The 26,806-nt window shown below is 35.8% G+C and overlaps 1 protein-coding gene across 1 annotated transcript; it reads left to right on the top strand.

Moving 5' to 3' along the window:
* Positions 1–1,422: 1,422 nt before the first annotated feature.
* On the top strand, positions 1,423–26,324 carry LOC107028578 (lysine-specific demethylase 5A). The gene is made up of 34 exons (XM_015229698.2): positions 1,423–1,561; positions 1,673–3,057; positions 5,032–5,089; positions 6,364–6,486; positions 8,031–8,088; positions 8,219–8,355; positions 8,999–9,157; positions 9,249–9,335; positions 9,812–9,988; positions 11,470–11,622; positions 11,716–11,904; positions 11,996–12,067; positions 12,499–12,594; positions 14,656–14,739; positions 14,826–14,942; positions 15,023–15,230; positions 15,310–15,374; positions 15,562–15,620; positions 15,709–15,840; positions 15,943–16,099; positions 16,172–16,504; positions 17,331–17,510; positions 17,634–17,695; positions 18,761–18,839; positions 19,588–19,734; positions 19,840–19,973; positions 21,983–22,103; positions 22,187–22,260; positions 22,964–23,108; positions 23,368–23,517; positions 25,054–25,149; positions 25,229–25,324; positions 25,412–25,614; positions 26,090–26,324. Exons 2-34 carry the CDS (start codon positions 1,724–1,726, stop codon positions 26,322–26,324), a joined length of 5,520 nt encoding a protein of 1,839 aa, XP_015085184.1. The 5' UTR covers positions 1,423–1,561; positions 1,673–1,723.
* Positions 26,325–26,806: the final 482 nt, after the last annotated feature.

Genomic DNA, 26,806 nt, shown 5'->3' with positions numbered 1-26,806 from the left:
AGTCGTTTTTATTAAGGCATGTTTCATCTTTCAATAAATTAGAAATTTCAGCAAGAATCTAAATTTAGTTGAACCTTAATGAATGATTACTCAATAGTAATTATATGTATTACCTTATATATTTACTGTAACGTAAAATATTCATTGAGAAATATTAAATAATTATTGATTCAACTACGTATCACATCAGAAATTATTTTTGTTCATATCTATATATAAATAGCATCACATTGAATTCCAATACGATTGGGGAAAATTTGAAAAAGAGGAAATTTGATATTATAATGATTTGGTTAAGTTAATCACGTAAGGTTAAATTGGAATGAATAAAATTTATCTATTTTTATTCAATGATCTCGAACACATATAGATAAAAATATCAATAACTATAATATATTTAGTGTAATTCCATATGTGAGGTCCGGAATTGACAAGAACATACTCAAATCCTATCCACATCTCATGAACTAGACAAAAATGTTGTTTCTGACCTATCATTCGCTTAAAATAAAATATTTTCAAGTAATTTGAAAAAGAAAAAACACAGAAAGTTATAGTAACAACAAAATAACGTGAAATGACGAGCACTACGTAATATATATAAATGAAAGAAGAAAATTATAGTAACAACAAAATAACGTGAAATGACGAGCACTACATAATATATAAATGAAAGAACATCAGTGACAACAAAATACTCAGATATTTGAAGCTAAAAGAATATATATGTTAATCGAATATGAAGAATAAGAAATCACGAGCACAAACTACGAGTATAGTATTAATACCATTAATAAGAAAGAGATCAAAGTACGATCACCAAATTAAACCCTCTCCACATGAAAAGAAGAAAACATTCAATTGCCAATTAACTTTTCTATCATAATTTTTGACTTTCGTACCTTCGTATTTAAGATCATATCACCAATATTGATAAATTCAATTTTAAACTTCTTAATATTATAATATTTTCGCTATCTTGTTAAAATTATAATTTCATATAGAACATTTCATATGTTTTGCTGATTAAGAGTTATAAATTGAGATGAACTCATAGCAAAAAGACAATATTCATTTCTAATCTCAAGGGTCAAATTTTAATATAATTTGTTTTAAATAAAAATTATTTCTCGTTTAAACTGTTAAATTTATAAAAATATCAATATTTATATTCTTCACACTAAACGACCCTAAATTACGTACTCTCCTCACAATGATCAACCAAATCCGTGACCTCACGCTCTGTTAGATTCTTCAAGTCCCATAGATTCCTTAAAACACTGTCGTAATATTTCTGAATTTTAGACCTTTTTATAAAAATCCCAGTTCCCACAAATCTTGCAAAAAAACTAACCTAAAAAAGCAATTAAATAAAATAAAAATTAAAAAAAAAGAAAAAAAAAGGAAGAAGAAAAAAGCCAAAAGAAGACTAACAAAAACACAACAAGAGATATCTAAACACTAAAAACACACCCACGTTGAGAAAGAGAGTTTTTTTTTTCTTCAATTTGAGGGACAAGAATCTATCAAGACTCAATTTTTATGATTTCTTTATTCAAAGGTATGTTAAAGATTTCATTTTTAATAGTTTTTGTACCTTTACATTTCAAGAATCTTGAATTTTTAAGCGATTTGAGGCATATATGAATGTTTGTATGAATCTTTCCTGCAGATTTTGTTATTGGGTATTGATAATCTTGATGATATAGTAGTTTTAACATTAATGGGGAGAGGGAGACCTAGGGCTGTAGAGAAAGGGGTGTTAGGGCAAAATACAAGTGCATCCCCAAGTGGGTTATTGAATATACCACCAGGGCCAGTATATTATCCAACTGAGGATGAATTTAAGGACCCTTTAGAGTTCATTTACAAGATCAGGCCAGAGGCTGAGAAATATGGTATTTGTAAAATTGTTCCACCCAAGAGTTGGAAACCCCCTTATGCATTGGATTTGAACACCTTCACATTTCCGACGAAAACGCAAGCTATTCATCAGTTACAGGCTCGGTGTGCGTCTTGTGATCCGAAGACGTTTGAGTTGGAATACAATAGGTTCTTAGAGGAGCATTGTGGGAAGAAGGCGAAAAAACGTATAGTGTTTGAGGGAGAGGACCTTGATTTGTGCAAGTTGTATAATTTTGTTAAGCGGTTTGGAGGGTATGATAAAGTAGTGAAGGAGAAGAAGTGGGGTGAGGTTTTTAGGTTTGTTCGGCCTGCTGGGAAGATTTCGGAGTGTGCCAAGCATGTATTATTTCAATTGTACCTGGAACATTTGTATGATTATGAAGAGTACTATAGTAAGTTAAATAAGCTGGGACATAGAAGTTGCAGGAGAGGAAACCAAAGTGAGAGAAAAAGGGAGTCAGACTCCCCATCCTCAAGTAGTAAGAGAAGGAGAAAGAACAGTGAGGGTGATCGAACTGAAACACGTAAGGCGAAGGAGGAGGAAGAACACGATCAAATATGTGAGCAATGCAAAAGTGGATTGCATGGGGAGGTGATGCTTCTCTGTGATCGGTGCAACAAGGGATGGCATATGTTCTGTTTATCACCTCCTCTGGAACAAGTTCCACCGGGGAACTGGTATTGCTTGCAATGTTTGAATTCTGAAAAGGATAGCTTTGGTTTCGCACCTGGTAGAGAGTTGCCATTGGATGCATTTAGGCGCATTGCTGATCGTGCCAAGAAAAGATGGTTTGGTTCCACATCAATTTCACAGGTGCAATTGGAGAAGAAATTCTGGGAAATTGTGGAGGGATCAGCTGGGGAGGTTGAAGTGAAGTATGGCAGTGACTTGGATACTTCCATCTATGGTAGTGGATTTCCACGTCTAACTGATGAAAAACCATCATCAGTCGAACCAGGTACATGGGATGAATATTGTGCTAGCCCTTGGAACCTCAATAACTTACCCAAGCTGCCAGGTTCGATGCTTCGAGCTGTACATCATAGCATTGCTGGTGTTATGGTGCCTTGGCTGTATATTGGAATGCTATTCTCTTCATTCTGCTGGCATTTTGAAGACCACTGCTTTTACTCCATGAATTATCATCACTGGTACGAGTGCCAATTATTATAGTTATTATTGTTGTTATTATTATTTTTAATCTTAAGTTAATTTTTTTGTTCCCACAAAATAAATGGCTACATGGTAAGACATTATTATGTAATTCTCTACTTCTTTGTATACGGCTTGTTAAGATTTATAGAATTATTTACGTCATACAAAAAAAAGGAAATCTTCTTTCACTTCAACCGAAAGTCAGCATTATAGCAAAATGAATACGTTTCAGAATCTTTAGACTTTATACCAGACAAACAATAGAATAAATCTGCTTAGAATGTTTTCTATTGATTTGGAAATGAATAAGTTCGATTCATTATATGATATACAATCACTCAAAGAAATGTCACATACTTCTATCTAACCAGTAGTTTCATGTAATTTACATGTGCATGCAATAAAAGATAAGTTATTTGCTTAGTTACGATGCTATGGAACTTCTTTCACATACTTTTTTGCAGTTGAATCTTGATATTTGTTTCTTCGCATGTTGCCTAATGTGATTTGATATGCCTTCCCTAATAAGTTTAGAGATTTGGCATGTTGGTCATATGTCCAAATCTTACAAACGTTCTTCATAAAATCTGCTTAATGTTGTCTATTAGGTTTTCACCATCTAGGGTTTTGCTTTTACTAGGTCCCATTCAACTGTATTTGGCTGATGTAGGTCATGGTCTTTCTTAGTTTTTTTTTGTGACCGAGAAATTCTTCTGGGGCCGCCAACCCTTAGGACCAACTACAAACTTCAAAACTTGGGGTAATGGGTCCATCACTGTATCCTTCTCCATTAGATACTAGGCTTAGTTCACATGGTGTAGGGCTCAAACTTGTGACCTAAATTACAAGTTCCTCAACCTTTGCTACTTAATTAAGCCCTTGGGGCATGAATCTTTATTCATGGTCTTGCTTAGGTTGCTAGCTCACTGGAAGCTTCATCACTTGTATCCTCCTCCTTTGACTTCTCCTCTTCTGCTCAAATGTTTTATAATATTTAATCCATGAAGATTATCTCGCTCTTTCTTCAGAATAGGCTGTTTGTAAATTATGAAAAAGGTAATCTACACCTTTATTAGTAGCTTGTACGTGTGGTCAATGAGAATACAGATTCTAAATTACTTCTCGAAAATGCTAGTACATTTATAGATCTTTTCTAGTAACCTTTTCCTTCTGTAAACTGTGATGTGGTTACTTTCTAACCAACCGAGTGGAGCACCATTCTGCACCCCTCCCCAAAGTCACACAGATGCGCACACATATATTTCATAGTTCATTGGTTATTGAAGCTTAATTACCAGAATGACTATACCTCAACCTGAAATTGTTGGGATTGACTATTTGAAACCTCAATAACCATTACACTTCATTTGGACCTTTTTCATTTTAATATTCAAGAATTTGTCTGTTAGGACAAAGTAGCTCTCCAATACTAGGGATTCTTTCTCACAGTAGACATATAGCTTTTACTAACTAATGATATCAACAACAACTAAACATTCGTCCTAACTAGTGTACAACTTATATAGATACATTGCTTCCATTGTGGTCTATTCCTTGCCAAGTCCATGTGAGTTTTAAGCGGTTTTAGGTCCACAGCTTCAAATATTTTGTTGTTTTTATAAAATAGAATGACGTCGTCGATCTACTCCTTCATATAACATTGAATAGCATGATAAGCAATAGTTGAAGAAGTAATTTGAAGTACTTGTTGACAGCATACCAAGTTTATCAGGAAACACTTCTTGGGGTTTTCCTTTAGGCATATTGTTAATTTAGTTGGAAATGTCTTATTAGTGCATCTTGTCTTCGTTTGCATTTCCCTCTGGTATCTTTTCTGCAATCACCTGATTGATCTCATGATGTTATTTTGACGGGTTTTTTTTAAGTCCTTGCATGACCAGTATCTTGATGTTCATTTAAAGAATCCTGATAAATTTATCAGTTAATGAGTTCTTCTTGCTTCCTTTCAGGGGAGAGCCAAAATGTTGGTATAGCGTTCCTGGAAGTGAAGCCCAAGCTTTTGAGAAGGTTATTCAATAAATACTTCTTATCCTATATTAGTGCATTGACTTTACTTCTGCGTGTTAGTGCAATTGCAGGCTAGTAAAGTTAGAACAGATCCCTTCTACTGTTAAGGGAAATTTGGCTCAAATACATGTTTACCCAAGTTCTTGATATTTGAATGCTGCACTTTTAGGAGATTTTTGTGTAATGATTGCTTTGTGTTTTTTTTTCTTTTCCAAATGGCTTTTTGGGAGACTTGAACCAAACTGAGGCAAGTGTAGAGTCATGGGGAGTATTGTTTTTCTTCATACTATTTGGATCATCTATTTTATGGATTTGTATCATTTATTATAAGTAATTAATCTAATTTACCTTTTAATTCCATGTATAGATGAATGTGTTCAAGGTCAGCTATTCTAGCATGTGAATAAATGTAGAGCATAGTTGGAGTCCTGCTAAACCCGCAGGTATCTGATGACTAAATACAATAATATGATTAACCAACATTCAGGGCTTTTCCAGAAGGTGCTCTGGAAGATGCTAATAATCTCGATTCATTAGGATATAGATAGTGGTGGAGCCAGGATTTTCAATAAGGGGGTTCAAAATCGGAAGAAGTAAACACAAGAACTAGACGAAGGGGGTTCAACATCTAATATATATACATAAAAAATAATTTTAACCATGTATAAAGAATGATATTTTCCGCTGAAGGGGGTTTGGATGAACAATATGTTGGCTTCGCCCCTGGGTATAAGTTTAGTGTCTGTGTAGTGTTAAGAATAGTTGCATATCCTTTCATTACGTTGTGGGCTATCTGGAAGAGACGAACTCAAGATTTTTTGAGAGCATAGTGAACAATGTGCAGAAAGGTAAAATAAACTGCATTTTACTTTAAGCGTCTTGGTGTAATCAGTTATACTCAAATGACAACTGTCTCTATTATTGATGTTCTAGACTCAATTTAGACATAGAGAAGTGAAATTAGGAGTACACTTGTATATAAGGTTTCAGCACAACCCATGTGCTGTTTTCTGATATAATACAAAGTTACCAAGTTCAAAATAAGCTTACTTTTCCACGTTCCTTGATACATTGCGTCATAGCAAGTTTTTTCTGTTTTAGTCATCAAAGAAGTGACTAAGAATACTTGATTGATATTTCAATTAACTTTTATCAGTGTTTATGATGGGTTTTATCACTTTATATGTAGCTTACCCTTGTAAATTTCAAATTTTTGATTTTTCTTTTGCCTTACTCAGCTGGTACCTGTCCTATAACTAGCAATTTTTGTGCAGGTAATGCGTAATAGCCTTCCCGATCTGTTTGATGCACAACCAGATCTGTTATTTCAGCTAGTAACCATGCTGAATCCACGTGTGTTGCAAGAAAATGGGGTTCCTGTTTATAAAGTGTTACAGGTTTGTTGTGGGACTTCATACTCAGATCTTGCTCCTTCTATTCTGCTGTCTTTTACCATTGTATTTTTCTGGTAATTCTCCCCAAATTCATGATCGATGTCATAATACTGCATTTGAGTTTTTCTCTTTGTAAATAGATGAACATGAAAATAAGGAGAAGCTGTTATGGAAGTGGAAAAGGAGAGTTTCTCATATGAGTTCTCTTCTTTTTTACGGGCCAAACTCTATGGGCAGGATGTAGGGGGATGTACTTCCTATAGATATTGTAGCTTTGGGACAAACTAGGAAGTAGGTTTATCATATTCAATTGAAAGTTAGTACTTCAATTATCTTTCCATGGCCCAGATACAACACTACAAAATAGCGAAATAAGAAAAATAAGTGTGCTAGCACTCCTATGCCACCCATGCAGATGCAGTCCAATATCAGGATTTTCACACCAATACACTGTGAAAAAGAATTTTAGCTTAATTTTTTTTTCTAGGGCTACATGTCAAAGAGGGTCATACTTTTAGGATTCTACTGGTATTTCTGAAGCTGTTTAGTTCAATTGAATTTGAAGATTGCAAAAATGGTGAGGGATGAGTTGGTGATAAACATGTGGTACTGTCTTTACTTCACCACTCTATGTTATGTTTAGTGTATACTTTTTTTGGGGATGATTCTTTTTTTTACTTACAAAAAGGCAAAAACAACTTTTGGTATATCTTTTGAAACTTGTTTTCTCTTTTATTTATACCTCCATTTAATTGGTAAAATTCTTCCACATTTCTCTTCTTTTTGTTCTGCATATTATGTTTTGGCTTCCATGCTTCATTGTCAAAGGTGCTTGGGGATCCCTCAAACTCATTATGATTTGGTTGTCTTGAGCCTTGGAACTGCCTAAATACTACGTCATACAACCAGGATGCTATTTACATGATCTATACTGTAGGAGCCTAGTTCTCGGAATCTCGGCTGTGGTCACATATTTGGGACCATAATTATAAGTAACACAATGCTTTTCCCTTTACTGGTCTATAGTACCTAATATGTGGGAGAAATGCACACTTAGGGATTTGGTCTAGCCGTCTAGTGATGAGAACGCAAAGTGTGATGTGTGTAAGGCATATGTCACAGGTTCCCTGCTGCAACCAAAAACTTGATCTTTAATTGGAGAATGGTAGCGGGGTACACCCATTATCCACTGAGTTTCTAAAGCATATTTCCCTGACCCTTAAAGATATCTCTGTTATCAATATAATGTGGGAGAAATGTTATATTCTTGATACTAAGCAAAATAGGATTTATTATTTTTGTCAGTAAAGAAAAAGAAAAGAACTTCTGATGAATCTCACAATCAAATGATCAAAGATCTTCAACAAATTATAAAAATATATTATGATTAGGCTTTAATAGCAAGCAGGAACTCGATGAGGAATTCCCTATACAGTACTATCGATCCCCTTCATGACTGCCATTCCAGGAGTTACTGAATTTTAAGCTTTTCCCATTTTGCATTTTCCATTTATGTTGGCTTTTATTTGCTTGTGTACTTGTTGCAGGAGCCTGGGGACTTTATTATTACCTTTCCCAGATCATATCATGGAGGCTTTAACTGTGGTGAGTCCATATTTTTTGCTAGTTTAACTCTGACTTGGAAAAAGTTTTGAATGGTTCTTTCTACTTCAAATGCTTAGTCATGCATGATGCAGCTCTCTCCTGTAGTCTTATCTGCATCTTGAAATTGCAGGCTTAAATTGTGCCGAGGCTGTTAATTTTGCCCCTGCCGACTGGTTACCTCATGGTGGTTTTGGAGCAGAGCTTTACCAACTTTATCGCAAAGCTGCTGTTTTGTCTCATGAAGAGCTTCTCTGTGCAGTAGCCCGGGTTTGTCTCTTTGTTCCCTTTGACATTTAAATGTTGGAGGTTCTAATTAGGAGAAACATAATTGGGGACCCCTTACTTAGGAACCTCACCACTCAAATCTATGGTATGCCATGGACAATGTTATACTCATTTGTCTTTTGCTCACAGATGTAGAAGATTGTTCTTTTGCATGCTTCATATTGGGGATATTTATCTAGTCACTCATGTTTTCACATTCTTTTTTTTTTGTGCTATTGTGATTTCTTCCAATTTGCCTAAGCCTTGTGAGCAGAGTTAACTGGTACGTGTGCTGGTGGGAGGTAGTTGGTACCCCGTTGAATAGTCGAGGTGCAAGTAAACTGCCCAAATGCTACGTTGTTCAAAAAATGTGATTTGTTGATTCATTTCCAAGTGGGTGGGATTACCTTTAGTACTTTAATTCCACATATGGTGCACTAAATTTTGTGATGTAGCTGTTAGATGGCGCTTCCATTGCTTATCATATATTTTTTCAGTTTGCTACTGAAACTTATACTATGGTGCTTTTCCTGATGAACTTTTGTTTTCATATTTTCATTGCTTTGTATTCGTAGATAACTTTTCCATGCTTCCATGCATCTTTTTTTCTAATCATGCCAATTTAACAATTTTCATTACCTTGCAGAGTGAATTTGATAGCAATGCAGCACCTTACTTAAAAACAGAATTGGTCAGGGTCTATTCTAAAGAAAAGTCTTGGAGAGAGCGGCTTTGGAAAAATGGTATAGTCAATTCTTCTCCCATGCCACCTCGTTTGAAACCTGAATACGTGGGCACTGAAGAGGTACTTTAACTTTGATGTTGTTTCTTGATTTTTTGGACTATGAATGTGTTCTGAAGTGTTTTTTCACATATTTTCCCTGATCTTGTTGAAGGATCCTACTTGCATCATATGCCAGCAATATTTGTATCTTTCTGCTGTAGCATGCAGCTGTGCACCTTCATCTTTTGTTTGTCTTGAGGTAAGCATTGTGTGTGCGAAAAATACATTGTTTTCCTCATCTCTCCACTTCCTGTGACTGTATGTCTTATGCTTTTGTGAGTTCTGTCTATAAAATGTTAACTTTGTTCGAATTCAAGCTAAACTTAGCTGATCATAGATGCATAAAATCATCTTTCCTTGTAGGTTGCATATTCTAGCATCTAGGATGCATGACATTCTCATCATTGTGCTATAATATATAACAATTTTTACATCATTATGCAGCTTCAATTTATCAATTTCAGTGCCTAAAATGAATTATGTAGTTCTTTTTGATTTTGGGGTGGGTTGTTGTTTGGGGGGGGGGGTGAGGCGTATTTACTGATTTCACTGCTGAATGCACTGCTATACTGCAATCGATATTGAGTGTAATCGTTAGCACTTCTACCATATTTAGTCGTCGTCTGTATGGTGCTTGATTATGCTTTCTTGACTTACTATGAGGTGTCCTTGCAGCACTGGGAACATCTGTGCGAATGTAAGCCACAAAAGCGTCGACTCCTTTTTCGTCATACCCTCGCTGAATTGAATGATATGGTGCTTATTACGGATAAGAGTAATCATGAAGAGGCTGCAAAGAAAATCAGAGGGCAACTTCTGTCATCCAATGATCCATCTGCTTTGTCAAAAAAGGTTCTGATCATTACTCTCATTCAATAAAGAACCTTGTTTTGGTCAGTTTTCTTGTTTTTGTTGTTCCATTTGATACCCTTGTTTTCTGGCCTAGTGAATATTAGAACTTGCTTTATGGACCCTCTCTTGGGCTCCATTCAGTGTTCTGCATTTCTTTGCTTGCTTTTGTAATTACCTGTTTATTCCCATCTGTTGCTCAAGCTGCAGATATTTCTATACCTAAGTTTCTAGCACATCTGTAGTAATCAGTTTTTAGTTCAAAAGAGGTGTGGTGGGGGAATGAAGGTTCTTGCTAAGCATTATTAATAGGAAGTAGAACATATATATTTTTTGGTATCAGTGTTTGGACGGCGAAAGGTGATAAAAGGCGGCAAGGGTCTGCCTCGCCACAAGGCGCTCGCCTTTTTGAAGTGCGGCACCATTTAATACCAAAAAATTAAATTGTATATGTAAATAATCAAACAGTAACATATTAGCAATTTTTTCAATTCAAAATAAAAAAACAGGTAGTACATACTAAAAGTCTAGAACTTGAATGAGAAAAAAAACAGAACAAAAGTCAAAACAAAGGTAGAAGTGACTATAAAGTCTGTAGAAGAAGGAAAAAGAACAGAGGAAGAAGAAATCTGAAGAAGAAAAGAAGAAAAACGTATTGGTTAGACTTTGGAGTCACCGGAAAAGACTGGCTAGTATGGAGGAGTCTAGTCGAAAACCCTTAAATTACCTTTTAACAAACCCTACATTAGTCGCCTTTTTTAAGAAAATACAAAAGGCGACGCCTTTCTCGCCTTTTATCGTCATGCCGTCGCCTTTTGAAGATCGCATCGCCACAAAGCTAAAAGGCGATGAAAGATCGCCTCCTCTCCCCTCTTGCCATTGGCGACGAGGCGATCGCCTTTCACAACACTGCTTGGTATCAATATTTACTAGGATGGAAGAACATGCTCAATGATTCTATACCAGTGTTTAATCAATTGTGCGCTGTTCTTATATATCTGAAATGTTAATACTACTAATCTTCCTTCATCATCTGTTCATCTAATACGATATCTTTGGAGAGTTCACAACTTTGTGTCAAAGACGTTAGAATTTTCTTAAATTTCTTTCTCTCTTTCTTTTTCCCCTGTCTAATTTTCTCGCTATCGCACACCCTATCTTCTGACTTGTCAATCAAGAAGCTTAATGATGTGGGATCAAATGATAGTAATGGTCTTGGGACATATCCTTCTCGAACCTTTTCTGCTCTGCTTGGGAAGTTTCTAGACTTTGATAGGCTAATACCTCAGTAAGCTGTTCACATCTTATTAGTCACTCGATACTTTGAGATGTGACATCTGCAGTTTGTTTCTTGCATATTCTTGATACAGTGTGGTATATAGTCTTATGATATAAGAAATAGTTCTTGTTAATATGTGGCTTGTGCAAACCTATAAATGGATAGCTTCTAACTTCTATTGGCTCCAATCAATGGCCAACTGTAGATAAAAGGTGGCTGTATCACTCACATGCAACTTGCTGAAGAATGGCTGATAAAGTCCAGCAAGCTTTTCCAGAATCCTTATTCTTCAGATGCTTATCGTCGTGCAATTAAGGAAGCTGAACAGTTTATGTGGGCTGATCATGAAATGGATCCAGTGAGTTTTCAGCCATTTCATTTTCTATAACTTAATAGTCCTTAGATTTTATAACTGTCTTCAACTAAATATCTATATGCAAATGGGGTTTAGGTGAGAGATTTGGTGAAGAGGTTAATTGATGCTCAGAGTTGGGCTCAAAATGTCAGGGACTCTCTCTCGAAAGTAAAATCTTGGATGTCTGATCACAATAGTGTAGTGAAGGTGCAGATGGAAGTTGTTGACAATTTGCTCAGTTTAAACCCCGTACCCTGTAATGAACCTGCACATGTCAGATTGAAGGTGAAATGCATTTTGTTTCTGATTTTCCCTCCCTGTATATGCAATTAAATTTTGCACCGGGTCTGATAATCCAAGTATGCTCTGTGTACAGGATTTCCAGAAAGAAGCAAGCGAGCTGACTCTGGAGATCGATTCTGTTCTTTCATCATGCTCAAATATTCTTGTAAGCCAGTACATTCACTTTGTTGATAGTTTTCTAGGTATAGTGTGGTTTGATATTCTATAAATGCTGTGCTGCATTATCAAACAGAATATGAAGGAGCTAATGCTGCTCTTTGAGAATTGTAGTTCAGTTAAGGGTATAATTTCAGGCTTTTGTTATGACATTAGTGGCTAATATAGTTTTATTGTCCCCTTTCAATCCCAAAATAAAAGAAGGAAAAAACAAGGTTCCTTCTTTCTGAACCTTTGATCTGCCTTTGGCATCTGGTCATTTCATACTTTTACATTATTGGATTGTTTGGAAATGTTTCTTATTTTCTTTTGAGGTTTCTAGCAAAGTCTAAAGGACATATTCGTTTTCGATTGAGGTTTGGAAGTGGTGCTCATTCTGTTCTCTTATGTTTGTTAATTGTTGCTTCATTGCCTTTACAGGTGTCCGATTTGGAAACCTTGTATTCCAAGACAGTGGATTGCCCCATCTACATCAAAGGAAGTGAGGAATTGTTGTGCAAACTGTCTTCAGCTAAGGTATACCTTCTTATTTTGTAAGTTTTACATCTTATATATTGTTGATAAAAGGTTACCAGGCTGATGTTGCCAAATTTTCATGTTTTGGTAACATTGGCCCATGTGATGCCTCCTTATTTTCTCCTAGAGAAGAAAAACATTTGAATCAAATTACAGAGGATTGGGAGAAGAGAGGAAAAAAGAAGACAACCCTTTTTTGTGAACAAAATCTTTTTCTTAGAGAAATAACGATACATAAAATAGAAGACAAAATCCCTTCAGTTTGTTTCTTTTGTCAAAAGAAAAGATTCTGGTTGTTTTTGTTGTGGTATGTTCAAATATCATGAAGTAGTCTTTGGTCTTACGGTAAATGCAATTGAATATTGGAAAGAGAATGAGCATATTTGTGATCGTCCTTTGTGTTCCAACTGGTCAATTGTTACTTCTCCTCAGATACCTGCTGGCACTTTTCAGTAGCCGTTGTTACTTTGAATTCGGGTCGTTGTTGTTCTTTGTGCAAAAATTGGAAGTTGCCGCTGAAGTTATAAGATCTTATGAGGTGAAAAAGATGTTAATGCTTGTCAATGAAGATGGTGGTACTTTTAGCTGTCATTCTTGCAAATAGTAGTATTGTTATCAAAGAACTGGGAGTTATAGCGCTTCAGTGCATGTACAAGCTTGTTAAAGGTTTTACTGTGAATGAGATAATAGAAGTTAACATAAGCGCCAATTAGATAGATGAGCTTTAATGATATGGGTAAATTTTAAAAACAAAAACAAAAGGTAAAGTTTGAGAATATTTTTTATGTTGACATAAAAACCAGTGAATACTTGAAGATGAGTTTGAAGATACTAGCAGTTCTATCCAGAAAATTAGGTTGCATTGTCTAAGTTTGTTCCTTTTTTTGGTGTAAGCAGAATATATGGAGCAATGTAGGAGACTTAAAAAGGTTTAATTAGCAATATATAAGTTCTCAGTTTTTTGTCTTCTGCTGTAAGTATGGTTTGTGAAGTTCTTAACTTAGCACTGTTTTAGGTGCTAAGTTATGATTTAATTCAATTGTTTACCTATCTGAAAAAAAGAATCAGTAAATACTTTCATTTTCGCGAAGACTTGTTTGCTTTTCAAAGCAATGAGAAGAAAACCCACCTGGGGTCTGTCAGTGCAGCTTTTAAGGTTCTCTTTTTTCTTTTTATATTCGCCTCCTTCAAGGATGATATTAGCAAAAGATGATGCATTTGATCTATCCATTTAGTTTGAATGACCAGGATTGACCTGTTATAGAGAGATCATGCAAGTCTTCTCCGTTTACAAACAAGAAGCAATCAATTTACGGCTAGTCCGAGCATTCAATATCAAAATGTTTCCACTTCATCTTTGCAAACCAGACCAACACATTCTTTCCATTAGTAGCTGTTACGAGACTAGTTTTTTTTCCTTCCTAAGAATAGACTGCTGTAAAGACTTACTGGGCAATGTAAGAATATTTGATGACTTGATTCAGCCTTAATAATAAACTGATGAGTGATGATTCAGTGGATAATCCACATAGCCTGACATAGGAGGCAATTAGCTTTGGAGATGGTCTCCATTTTCCAATAGTCCATGTTAGAACACAGATCGTTAGATCTCCAATTTTCTTTTTTTTTTTTTGAATGTCTATAAAAGAAAAAGGAATTCTTTTCCCCTGTCAAAAGAAAATAAAAGTGAAGTATCCTTTTGGCATAGTTTCAGCATTGATTCACTTTAGCACAATTGAATTGTATTCAAGGACAAAATTTAAATTCAATTCAGAATTACCTCTGCAACCCATGAAATGCACTGAATGTACATATGCAACTGGAAGTGACACACATTCACTGGTGATGCTTTTGATGTATGACAACTGCTATCTGAATCACCTTTTGCTGTTTCAAATGTCTATCAACTTTGTGTGTTCTTGCTGGTAGGATTGTATATTAATTTGAAGGGTAGCTCTGTATGATGTGAGTATTTGCTTGTGGTGAATTGTCATTTGCTGCCTCAATCTTCAGAAATAGAAAGGGTTCTGCTTTATAATCTAACATATTGAGCTTTTTCAGGCTTGGGCTGAAAGAGTAAGGAAATGTGTGTCTGAGACTTCTGCTAGAGTTGAGGCAGATATTCTCTACAAGCTAGAGAAGGAGGTGATCTGTTTATCTTTGCTTTCTGTGATGCTTTCTTTTTGGGATTATTTGTTTTGTGATTATTCTATTACTTCTTCTGTTTCCAGAATTTAAGCCTTCAAGTGCAACTTCCTGAAGGTGAAATGCTCCTAGACTTAATTAGACAAGTTGAATGTTGTCAATCTCAATGCTGTGATATGTTGAAATGTTCTCTCAGTGTCAAGGTTGTTCCTACCTTGTCAAAGTTTGAATAGTATTGATGGAAGTAGAACATTGCATAACTGCCACAATATATGTTGTACAGGAACTTGAATCACTTCTCAACAAATGGGATGGTTTTGCGGTTAACATTCCAGAGCTTGAACTTCTGAGACGATATCATAAAGATGCTGTGTCTTGGATAAAGCGTGCTAACAATATTCTATTGGGCATCAGCGAAAGGGAGGATCAAGAAACTGTAGCTCATGAGTTAACTTGCATTCAAAAGGATGCATCATTACTTAGGGTTGAAGGTTTGGAAATCTCACTATATTTTGTTTAATAGTTGTGATCTAATGCAAACATATAATATTTCTCATGCTTCTGACATAGTTGAGGAGCTGCCTTGTGTGGATATTGAGCTAAAGAAGGCTCGTTGTAGGGTAAAAGCTCTGAAGGTAACTAGAGTGGTCTTTCTTCTCCTGTCACTTTCTGTGGATTGTTGAATTACATTTTCCGTGTTCTTACATGCCCTATTACCTTCCCCTTTTCCTTTCTTGGCAGTTTGATTCATAATTCATTGCGAGTTTTTGGTCTCATAAATCTCTATTTCTTTCCTCTATCTGAAATTCTTCTTTCGTACAGGCACTTCGTTGCAGAACGTCCATGGATTATATTGAGAAGCTGTTGATGGAGGCTAGCATGTAGTATCTGCAATTTTCGCTTTACTAATAATGATTTTCTTGTAAAAAACTATTGTTCATTCCATATGATATGTGATTATATCACCAGATTGCAGATCGAGAAAGAGAAATTGTTTACTGATGTTTACGAGGTCAAAGAAATTGCTGTCTCTTTAGAGGAAAGAGCCAAGCGCGTCCTTGAAAATAAGGAAGAAATATCTGAATTTGAGGATGTTATAAGGTGTTGCCTCCTTCCCTGATTTAGTTATTACTTCGTATTTCTTGTGTTTGTTTGTATTCATTCTACTTCCTGTCTAATATTTATATTTTGCAAAACAATTAGGGCTTCAGAGGAGATATTTGTGATACTTCCTTCTCTTGATGAAGTGAAGGATGCGGTATCAATGGCTAAGTCTTGGCTATCTAGGTCACAGCCCTTCCTATCACGTGATTCTATGACTCTTGGCTCAAGTCCTTCTCTTGAAATTGATACTTTGAAGGTTAATCACTTGCAAACTCTGCCTTTGTGAAATATAGCCAAGCTCTTACATCCTTTGTTGTAATATCTGCAGATATTGGTATCAGAATCTAAGCTTCTGAAGCTATCTCTGAGAGAACTACTGATGATTCAGACATTGCTTGATACTTGCACCAGGTGGGAGCAGGATGCCTGCTCTGTGTTGCATGATACAGAGTGTCTGTTGAATGGCGCAAATACAGATGATGAAATATTGAGCAGATTTGGTAAAATTGAAAAGCAAATTCAAGCCATAGAATCAGTTGTAGAAGCAGGTCAAGGTCTTGGTTTCAAGTTTGATATGGTTCCAAAACTTGAAGATGCTTCTTCTACTCTTCGTTGGTGCTTTAGGGCTCTATCTTTTGCTACTGCAATTCCAACACTTGAGGTAATTATTTGTCTCATAAGATTTCTGTTCAATTTAAAGACAGATCTGGACAATGAATTGAGGTTTTGGCTGTACATGCACTCCTTACTATTGGGGATAATAAATGTGATTTTACTAGTTTTCTTTGGCTTCTTTTGGTATCCAGTGCCTAAATTTTTGTTCCTGGTCCCATATTCTGCCTCTGGTATCGCCTGTATTCGAGGATCAACAGCTCTAATACCTTTAGCCTGTCATCACCGTGGAATTTAAAAATTTACAGTTTGAATTTAGTTATTGATGGTTAGTTATTCGGAGCAAAATTCTCTTTTAACCACTTTGCAGTGTTAAATGCTATCTCTCTTCGGTTCATGTAAATCTTTATATACATAAGTTTGGAAACCACTGGCGGTGGTATAGTTGGTGCACCACTCCTTGTTCATTCCTTATACTTTTTTATGTTGGCAAACCTCTAAGTTGTAAACAGTAAGCTATGTTGCTGACACCCAAAACCCTTCTCCCGTTTCTCCTTCCTTCAAAATTTTGCCAGCTACCATGTTGTTAGGAGCTGAGGACCTTTTCTTTTTATCTTTTATGTGTTATCAGTTGTTTTTTCTTTTTTAGCCCCTAATTTGGCACATCAGACTTTTTGTCTTTATGATTAAAAAAAGAACTCTTGGTCCTGTCTCTCCACATGTAAGCCTTTTAATTCCATAGTTTGTCCTACCTCTTTGTTATGGAGTTGTTGCTTTTATGGTGCCCTGGTTAAGACATTTTCTTACTCTTCATCTGCCCTCTTAAAATATGGTACACAATACATGCTTAATTTTATTTGTTGACATTGCTGTAGGAAGTCAAGACGAATTTGGAGATTGCGACCCACCTTCCTATCATGTATACAACTTGCAGTTTGTGTATCTCCTTACTTGATTGGGTGAATTGGCTTAATAGAGCTTTGGAAGTCTCCATTCAATCTACTGCTGGAAGATCCAACTTAAGTGATGCTGAAGAAGTTCTCAGACAGTATCAGGTTTTTTTAATCCATTTTCTATAGCCCTTATGGGGAATTGTTCCCTCCTTGTATGTGTTAGCTATTTTGGTATATTCTACTTACGTGATTTTATATTCTATATTTGATGCCTTCGTGCTGCAGAACATTTGTGTCTCATCTCCTGCAATGATTAGTCAGCTTCAGAAGGCTATTGAGAAACACAAGTAAGTTACCCACTGATACAGATTTCATGTGTGTCGGCCCGTGGGGTGTGTATCTGTTTGTCATCACATATTCATGATTTCAAAAAATAGCTTCTTCGGCCACTATCTAGTGTGGAATAGGAGAAACCTAGTTTTTATATTTAGAAATAATATCTCATACCAAGGTCTGATATCTCATATTATAGGTAAAATATCTTATGCTTCCTTAGTTTTCTTTTCTGAGAGGCCGTTTAGTTCCATGCTATTTTCTACATTCTTCCCACAATTTTCACTACTTTTTGTAGTAATATTTGTTACTTTTATTTAAGAATTATAATTATAATAAGACTGTTATCTTATTCAGTCTCTTGCTTCTACTAAAAGGTTGGGTTAGGTCGTTTGGATTCCATTTGTCATTTATGAAAAGTTAGGTCCGTTCTGTTTGTAGAATGTGGCATAAATCTACTGCACCACCATCTTGTACATACCCTTTTTACCCTGCCTGGTAAAAGAAACTAAAGGAAAAAGTCAAGATCAGAAAGCAATGACAAGTGAATGAATTACTGAGAAGATGGTTGTGTACAGAGTTCCAAGGTAATTAGGGGAATGGCTATTGCAGATGAAACTATGTCTAGGTGGGGAATCATTTGGCATATTGACATCAGAAAACCCCTGTCAGACACACTGGCACATCTATGTTTTTCATCTTGTTTTCTTTTCGCTTTCCTTAGTTAGTTTTATGAATTCAGATTTACCGCATTATTTGCTGTTGTTGCCTTCTTTTTATCCTGAAGTCCATATAAATGTTTTCAGCTGGCCTGGAAACCATGGTCATAAGAAAAAATAAAGTCTATATAATGTTTTCTCTATTATTTGCCGTGTTTCTTACTTCAGTTTATTCCTTTTCATACTGTTTGATATGCATTATTTTAGCCGGTGGGTTTTTGAAAAAAGCCTCTTTACCTCCATGAGGTAGGGGGGTGGCTGTGTACACTCTACCCTCCCCAGATCCCACCTTTGCGATTACAGGATATGTTGTTCTTGTTAGTTTTATGATTTTATCACTTACAATTTTAATTTTTGCAGCTCATGGATGGATCAGGTGCATTCATTTTTTGTCCTTAACTTTAGGGATCGATCATGGGATCTGTTGCTGCAGCTTAAGGTAACATATCTTTGTGTGATGTATCTTCTTTCTTCTTCTCATGGTCAACATATCTTTTCTTGTTTGTGTTAGACTAGGTTCCTTTTCCCTCCTACAAGTCATAGCTTTTATTTTTCTGGAAATTTTGTTATTGGGCTACTTTTGTTGCTTTTGGGTTTCTAACTTATGAGTTTTTATTATGCTGGAAATGGAGAAGTAGTTTGAATGTCTCATCTTTCGTCTCTGTTCTCAGTAACTCTTCTATAGATTGTTAAATTTGGTATTTGAAATTTTTTTCACCAAATGGGAGAGGGGATAACCTATAAGATTCGTCTTCACTATATTTTTCCTTTTTCTAAATCCTTACTCACACCCTCATAAAATAACAGCATTCTAAATTATCCCCCGCTATCTCGCAACCCATTTGAACTGGAGGTATTGTTTTCTCACTTCTGATTCAGATTCCTACTTTCAGTTACTCTTATGGAGATTGATTTTACAGCTTGTCTGGAAATTTTCATCTTACTACTATGTGTAGAAATTGAGAATTGATGATGAGGAAATTCCCGTGGATTTGACTCATTGATTTATCAATTGACTTGTTGTCCACAACAGTAAACTTTTATCCATTGAACTGACCCAAAAAATACTCTCAACCTTTCCAAGGAATTAATATCGAGTTCATGTTCTTATACGTTGAAGCTTAACATATATTGGTATCATGTGATATTCATTAATTTCATGGTGTCTGGTGATTCGAACACTTCAGGAAAAAGGGAATAATGATGCTTTCAGTTGCTCCGAATTGGACATGGTTTTCTCTGAGGTTCATAAGACAGATGAGTGGAAGCGCCGGTGTGAGGAGGTCTTACACCCTTCAATTAGAGATGCTAACCTGCTTACTGCTCTTTTACAGGTTTAAAGCTGTTTTCTCTTTTTATTTTGTTCCCATGGAGCTTTGTTGACCTGGTTATATAGCTATTATGGGGTAGATGTGTGATGCAATCTAATGGAACTGCAGACTAAAAACGCCCTTGAGAGATCAATTAACATTTGTGAGAAATCTAATCAGACCAATGCAAGCGCGTTATGTATATTCTGCTCACATGATGGTGTGAACCAGAAGCTTTTGACATGTTCTACTTGCAATGACAGGTACTGTATCTGGCTAATTAACTTACTACTTTTGTGTTTCTTAAAAAGTTTTGAGATAGATGTTTGGGACAGGGGATTTTGAATGATCATTTGTTATTACCAGTTATCCAGAGGGTTATTAATACTTAGAGCCTGTTTGGTTCAGCTTAAAAGCTGGTTTTTAACTTATTTAGCTGTTTGGCAATATTCAAAATAACTTATTTTAAGTTAAAAAAAATTTATTTTAAGCTAAAAGTTAAAAGCTGGGGTAGGGGTGCTTTTTTTTTTTAGCTTATAAGCTGTTTTAAGTTGACCACATTTTTATCTTTTTGCCCTTAATATTTTTATACAATCTCCAAGTTACTCACATAACCCTAACATCTCTTTCTTCCATTTTTCCCTTTTCACGTTCGGCATAGCAACTTCAGCACTTTTATCCAAACGCATAACTGCTTATTTTAAAAATAAGTTTCAGCACTTTCAAAAGTACTTTTTTAAAGCTGCTTTTATTAAGCCCATCCAAACGGGCCCTTAGAGCCTATATGGTCAAACTTCCAAAAACATTTTATTTTCAGAAGTACTTTTGGAGAGTACTAGTAGTTTGTGTATGGTCAGTTCATTTGAAAGTGTTTTTTCCATTACTTGATAAACATATTTTGGTTGGTCAATCTCTCCAAGAAGTGTTCTGACTGTCAAATTACCCAAAAAAGATGGCATCAAGGGTCATTTTTTAGTTAGCACTGTTAAAATTGAGAAATGATTTTAAATATTTATCATGCAAAAATTTTATCTATGCTTTTTATGTTTATTAATTAAAGTAAAAAACATAAATAATAACGATATACATAAAATTTTAATCAATATAAACATAGTAAAGGAAGCAATAATAATGAATATCTTGTATAATTTTTTATTTTTTTTACATGATTTGAATAAATCAAAATACATCATTAAATATAAAATAAAATTCCACTCTAGAAGGAGAAGAACCGGTAGGAATAAGAAAGGAAAAGGGGAAGAGGGTTGTACTCATATTTGAGAACAGATGAGTTGAGTTGATATCAAATAGTTTGGTAAATGTGATCTTTTGACAAGGATATGTTTGTCGAGAATGCCCACATTCAACAGATGAATGTAGCGGAGATGGAAATACTCATATGGATGTGTGGGCATACAAGGGGAGATATGATTAGAAACGAAGTTATACGTGACAAGGTGGGAGTGACTTAGTGGCAGACAAGATGAGTGAAGCGAGACCGAGTCACTGAGATGGTTCCGGCATGTGAAGAGAAGGTGCTGGATGCGCTAGTAAGGAGGTGTGAGAGGTTGGTTGTAGCAGGAGCTAGGAGAGGTAGAGGTAGGCTGTAGAAAAATTGTAGGAAGATGATAAGATAAAATATGATTCAACTCCAACTTTTGAGGAAATGACCCTAGATAGGAAGATATGGAGGTCAATAATTAGGGTAGATGATTAGTAGATAGTTGAGTATTGTCGCACTTTATGTGGAAGAAGCAGAGAGATAGCCTCCTCTCCATAGTGATCATGTAGTTCCTTATTCTTTCATGTATGCTACTATCCGTTGCTTCATTTGCTTTGTATTTTACTATTTTGCTGTCATATTTTTCAACCTCTTTTGAATTTTTTTCTTTTGAGCCGAGGGTTTACCTGAAACAACATCTCTACCCACAAAAGTAACGTAAGTTCTATGTACACCCAACCTCCCTAGACCCCATTTGTGGGATTATTCTGGGTATGTTGCTGCTGCTGCTTTTATTTTTGGAAGAAGCACAAGTTTGTAGCCTCTTTCTCTACAACAGAGAATCTGCTTCTAATACTTCTCAAAATCACTTTTCCTCCTTGGACCTTAAATCTTAAAAGTGCTTTTAGATTCCAAGGAACTTGTCCAAATGGGTTATTAATTTCCTTTAATCGAGGGACTATTTTGTCGTTGAACAACTATGTAGTCATTAATTTTCATCTGAAGATTGCTTTCGTTATCACTTATAAAAGATGTTATGCTTTGATACAGCTTCCACTTGAAGTGCATAGGATGGTCACCAGGAGATGCCAATGATTCGAAAGTTTTCATTTGTCCTTATTGTCACTTCATAAACAGTGGAAAAATATCAAGAAATGGAAGTGATCCTCTGGTATGCTTGACCCAGTAGCGCTGTGAATGAGCCTGCACTTACAGTTTGTAGTAATTCGTGATTTCTTGTTTTACTTATTGCAGAATATTGGTAGGAAGAGTTTCAAGTTGCACAAACTCGTTGAGATCCTATCTGACGCTGAAGATCTATGTTTATGGTAATGACTATAGCCTGTTTGAATTGAAATTTGTGCTTAGAAGACTCTAGACTGCTTTTAGGATGCTAGGATATCAATTATCTTTTCTATTGTTTCTTTGACTTCTCATTTTGGTTGGGACAATGAGGAGTTCTGGCAGTGAGTGGATGTTGTGTTAGGCAGCATTTGGTATCCCTCCTTTTATTAGTAGTTTGTAACTCTGATTTTAGAGTTGTATGATAGAAATTCTAGAAAACGAGAAAATTACCATTTGAGACTAAACAAACGACTCTAGGAATTTGTGTGTATGGATTTTCAATTTGCTTTCTCCTGTATTATTTCGACTTAGGTAGAAGGTAGTTGAAAGGAGTACCGAGTGATTTTCTGATGTTTTCAAGTGTCTTAACAGAATATCCAATTAAATCTGAATGGATTGATGAAATTTGTGCAGTGGAGACATTGCATATATCCTGAGCATTAGCAAAGCTTATTGACAATAGATGGCTTATGTTAGATTCCTTCTCTGCCCATTCCCCTCCCCAAAAAAAGGAACCACCTTCCATCTTTTTGTTCTGTTGTGGCGGCGTGGGGTTTCTTTTTTGCTTCTTTCAACTTCATTGTGCTTCTATTGTGTGTAACACTTGCTCTCACAAATTATATGTGTCCAAACCGACGCTCACTTTCTCTGAAGTGTTTTACTTAATCATTGATACTCTACTGGCAGGATACAGGAAAGAGCTGTACTTCATCAAATTGGTCAAAAAGCTCTCAATTTCAAAGCTCGCATAGAAGAGATTGTCAAGTTTGTTTTAGCTTATCTAGATGAAGACCTTAGCATTATTGCAAAAAAATTCTGTGTTGCTCTGAAGGTACCAAATGTTTGTTCAGCATTCAGTTTCAATGACAATATTAGTGTGACCTGTTTTGAGTCCACTCATATGATAATGCTTTCTCCTACTGATGTATTTCTTTGACGGTGTCTTCATTGCTGTGAGCATATGGTTTTCTATTGTCTTTTGCCTTCATTGTTTTGAATCAATTTAGTATGACTTTTTCTATGAGCATGCCAGAGTATTAACCATAAAATCGCCACTTGGAACTTATTTTCACTTTCTGTTGACTGCATAGGCTGTACATATTGTTGGTGCATATGATTCTGAGGCAAACAGCAAACTCGAGTTGGCATTAGCAAGAACTTCTTGGAAAATCAGAGCTCAGAGATTGTTAGATGGTTCACAGAAACCTTCAATTCAAGTGCTCCAACGACATTTGAAAGAGGTCTGCTGCACTTTGCTTTGCCCTTCATTTTTATATTCACTGTTCTATATATTTTTCTTGGGTGCTCCTGCTCCAGCGCACTTCCCGTATAGGTTATAGCTCATATAATAATATTCAGTTGTTTGTCTTTTCTAAGAAAAAATGGAGAACTAGGGTCTACTCACATGAACCTTTCATTGGCCTTGTCATACAGGAATAGAATTTTTGAGTATGCTGCAATAAATCCTTCAATGTAAACTAAAAACCTGCAAATTATTTGATTGTACCAGATGTGGATCCACACCCACATCACATACTCATTTCCAAATCTTTGTAACATAGTTATGGGATATCAGGAAATGGGAATAAAATATAATAAAGGTGCCAATTTTCTTTAGATCATGGGCAATTTTCCTATACTCTTAGTCGAATTGTGAAGTTCTAGGATTCCTATTAGATTCTTGTGTCACTCCGGCAATCTTGTTTAACTCCCGACTTCGTCTTTCACTTTGTTGCAAGTCCTATTGTCATCTTTTCTGTTCAATAAGTAGTTTACTAGAGGAAGCCTCATGTGATTACACCTATATATAATATATATTAAATTATTATAGCAAGCCCCACACTCAAGCATCACAGACTACCCTAAAACCTTTTTCTCCGAGGAAGTAGCAGTCAATTTCCTATGTGTAAATTCAAAGGTCCTTACAATCTCCTTAAGCCACATCACCTTATTCCTGACCTCTTCGATTTTAATCTTCTAATTCAATTCCTTGCAGTTGGCTTCTTGACTTTAGTCCAAGTGCCGATCTAGATTCTTCTTCTGATATCCATATAGTTAGTTGCTTTATCGCAAAAACTGTTGCATTCTGCCTATTACTCCAGTTCTATCATGCTCTGGTGCCTTCTGCCTCTACTGTGATCTACTTTAGCTTGCTGCACATCGAAGTTCTGATTGCTGCTTGAGTAAACTGACCCCTCCTTCGTGTGCATATCTCTCCTTGAAGAGCTATATTTTTCACCGCATTATTTTGCCTTGTGTGCCTCTATGTTCTACTCCTTTCGGGATCATTGGGTATTGATGATAAGATAATATAGGGGCATGATTTGGTATTTGGTAGATTGTGCTATAATAGGGGTTACGTGGGTGTAAATACAATATTCAGTTCCAGAGGCACTACTGGTCCTGATAAAGTTTCAGTAGTCAGTCAACTGATTTCTGAATGAGCTTAAGAAAGTTATTACGACACTTCAAAAGCCTTGGCTGTTTTGGGTTTTCTCATTAGGCTCACCGTCGAAATAAGTGGGCTCTACTTATCGGCAGTTTGTTCTCCACTACTGAAACTCTTGTTCTCATATGATGTTTTTTTGTGAATCAGAAATGTAGTCATGAGTATGCTGACTTTAATAGTATACATTTATTGCCCTTTTAGCTATACTGACCTTAGTAGATCATTTCTTGATATTTTTCAGCTTATCATTGGTGTGAGATTTGATTGGAGATTGCTTGCAACCTAACTTATTATAGCCTAATATGTTGATTGTTCAATACTACTTCAGGGACTAGCTGTTGGCATTCCTTCAGAAGATTATTTTAGACAAAGCCTGATTGAAGTGAAGAACCTTGGGTTGCAGTGGGCTGATATCGCGAAGAAGGTAAAAACTGTACATGTAGTGCATCTCAGTGGTTATGTTCTTGATATATGACAGAATTTAACCATCTTCCTTGTAACAGGTTTCAACAGATGGTGGCGCACTTGGATTGGATAAGGTTTTTGAGCTCATCACGGAGGGTGAAAATTTACCCGTGTCATGTGAAAAGGAGCTTAAGGTAAAATGTTAAAGGAGCTACTCTTGTTAAGATGAAAGTTAAGCGTATGCATATCATAATTAATTAGACAACTTTTGGAACATGCAGTTACTAAGGGATCGGAGTATGCTTTATTGCATTTGTCGGAGACCTTATGATCAAAGACCGATGATTGCTTGTGATAAATGTGATGAATGGTATCATTTTGATTGCATCAAGTTATCCTCACTGCCAAAGATCTACATCTGCCCTGCATGTTGTTGCATGGAAGGAGAGGATTTTGCATCAATGTCAACAAGCGGCGAAGAAAAGTGAGCATCCTCTCCTCTTCCCTTTACCAAAACTAGGTGTTCTTCGAAAACTAAAGAAAAGTGTGCATCCTCTCCTCTTCCCTTTACCAAAACTAGGTGTTCTTCGGAAACTAAAGAAAAGTGAGCATCCTCTCCTCTTCCCTTTACCAAAACTAGGTGTTCTTCGAAAACTAAAGAAAAGTGTGCATCCTCTCCTCTTCCCTTTACCAAAACTAGGTGTTCTTCGGAAACTAAAGAAAAGTGAGCATCCTCTCCTCTTCCCTTTACCAAAACTAGGTGTTCTTCGAAAACTAAAGAAAAGTGTGCCTCTAGAGGCGGATCTAGAATTTAAATTTTGATAGGTTAAAGGTTCTGAATTCTGTGAAACCAGGTCGACCCCAGCATTGGATGAACCATTCTTATATGGTCAACGAACTCACACTAATGCTAAGATTTATCGCGATATAAGTCTCTTGACTGCTCATTTGAACTGCAGGGTTGTCGGTGGCAAACATGAGGTACCTCAGACACCTTCTCCGCGACACAGAGAATCAAGAAGGAAATCAAGAAAAACGAAATGGGAGAGAACGGATGTTGCTGCTGATACATCAAGAAATAGTAGTAACATTGAACAGTTATTCTGGAAAAATAGGAAACCTTATAGACGAGTAGCGCGTAAACGATCACATTTTGAGAGCTTGTCTCCTTTTATTTTTGTGCAAAATAGTTGATCTGTGTAAATACTTTTTGCTCTCTATTTTTTTTATATAATCCAATTGATTCTCATTTTTTTGAGTTTTTTGCCATTCTTTTCACTTCCCTTTTGATGATGATCACAATAGTATCATCTCACAGTTTCTTACTTGAACTATTTGTTTATGTACATAAGCTCAAAGTAAACAATATCAACAGATCAACATTGTACGGATTTTTATCATATTAAAGTAGCCATTTTTACTTGTCAAATATCGAGGATGACGTATTCGTGATATTTTATTATATCATATTTGAATATAATAAATATTTATTTTTAATATGGTGGACAAATAAAAAAAGGAGAACTTTTACATATAGTCATTAAAAAATAATTTAGTTACTTTTCATAGCTATGGTTTGATAATTACAATTTGTAGCTACATGTTACATGAAGGAGATAGGAGAGAGCGAGAGAGGACAAAAAGTAGAAGAGAGGTGAGCTGTATATGTATATTGT

This window comes from Solanum pennellii, chromosome 8 (assembly GCF_001406875.1).
Source record: "Solanum pennellii chromosome 8, SPENNV200".
Lineage (NCBI taxonomy): Eukaryota > Viridiplantae > Streptophyta > Magnoliopsida > Solanales > Solanaceae > Solanum > Solanum pennellii.
Note: the sequence above shows the minus strand (reverse complement) of the source record. Positions and strands in the feature narration are given on the sequence as shown.

What these genes read in the sequence shown, in the direction of transcription:
- LOC107028578 (XM_015229698.2), top strand. Translation starts at nt 1,724, where the DNA reads ATGGGGAGAGGGAGACCTAGGGCTGTAGAGAAAGGGGTGTTAGGGCAA. An exon ending in CTGTTTATAAAGTGTTACAG is followed by an intron (nt 6,487 to 8,030) that starts GTTTGTTGTGGG and finishes TACTTGTTGCAG; the next exon opens with GAGCCTGGGGACTTTATTAT. An exon ending in CATCTTTTGTTTGTCTTGAG is followed by an intron (nt 9,336 to 9,811) that starts GTAAGCATTGTG and finishes GTGTCCTTGCAG; the next exon opens with CACTGGGAACATCTGTGCGA.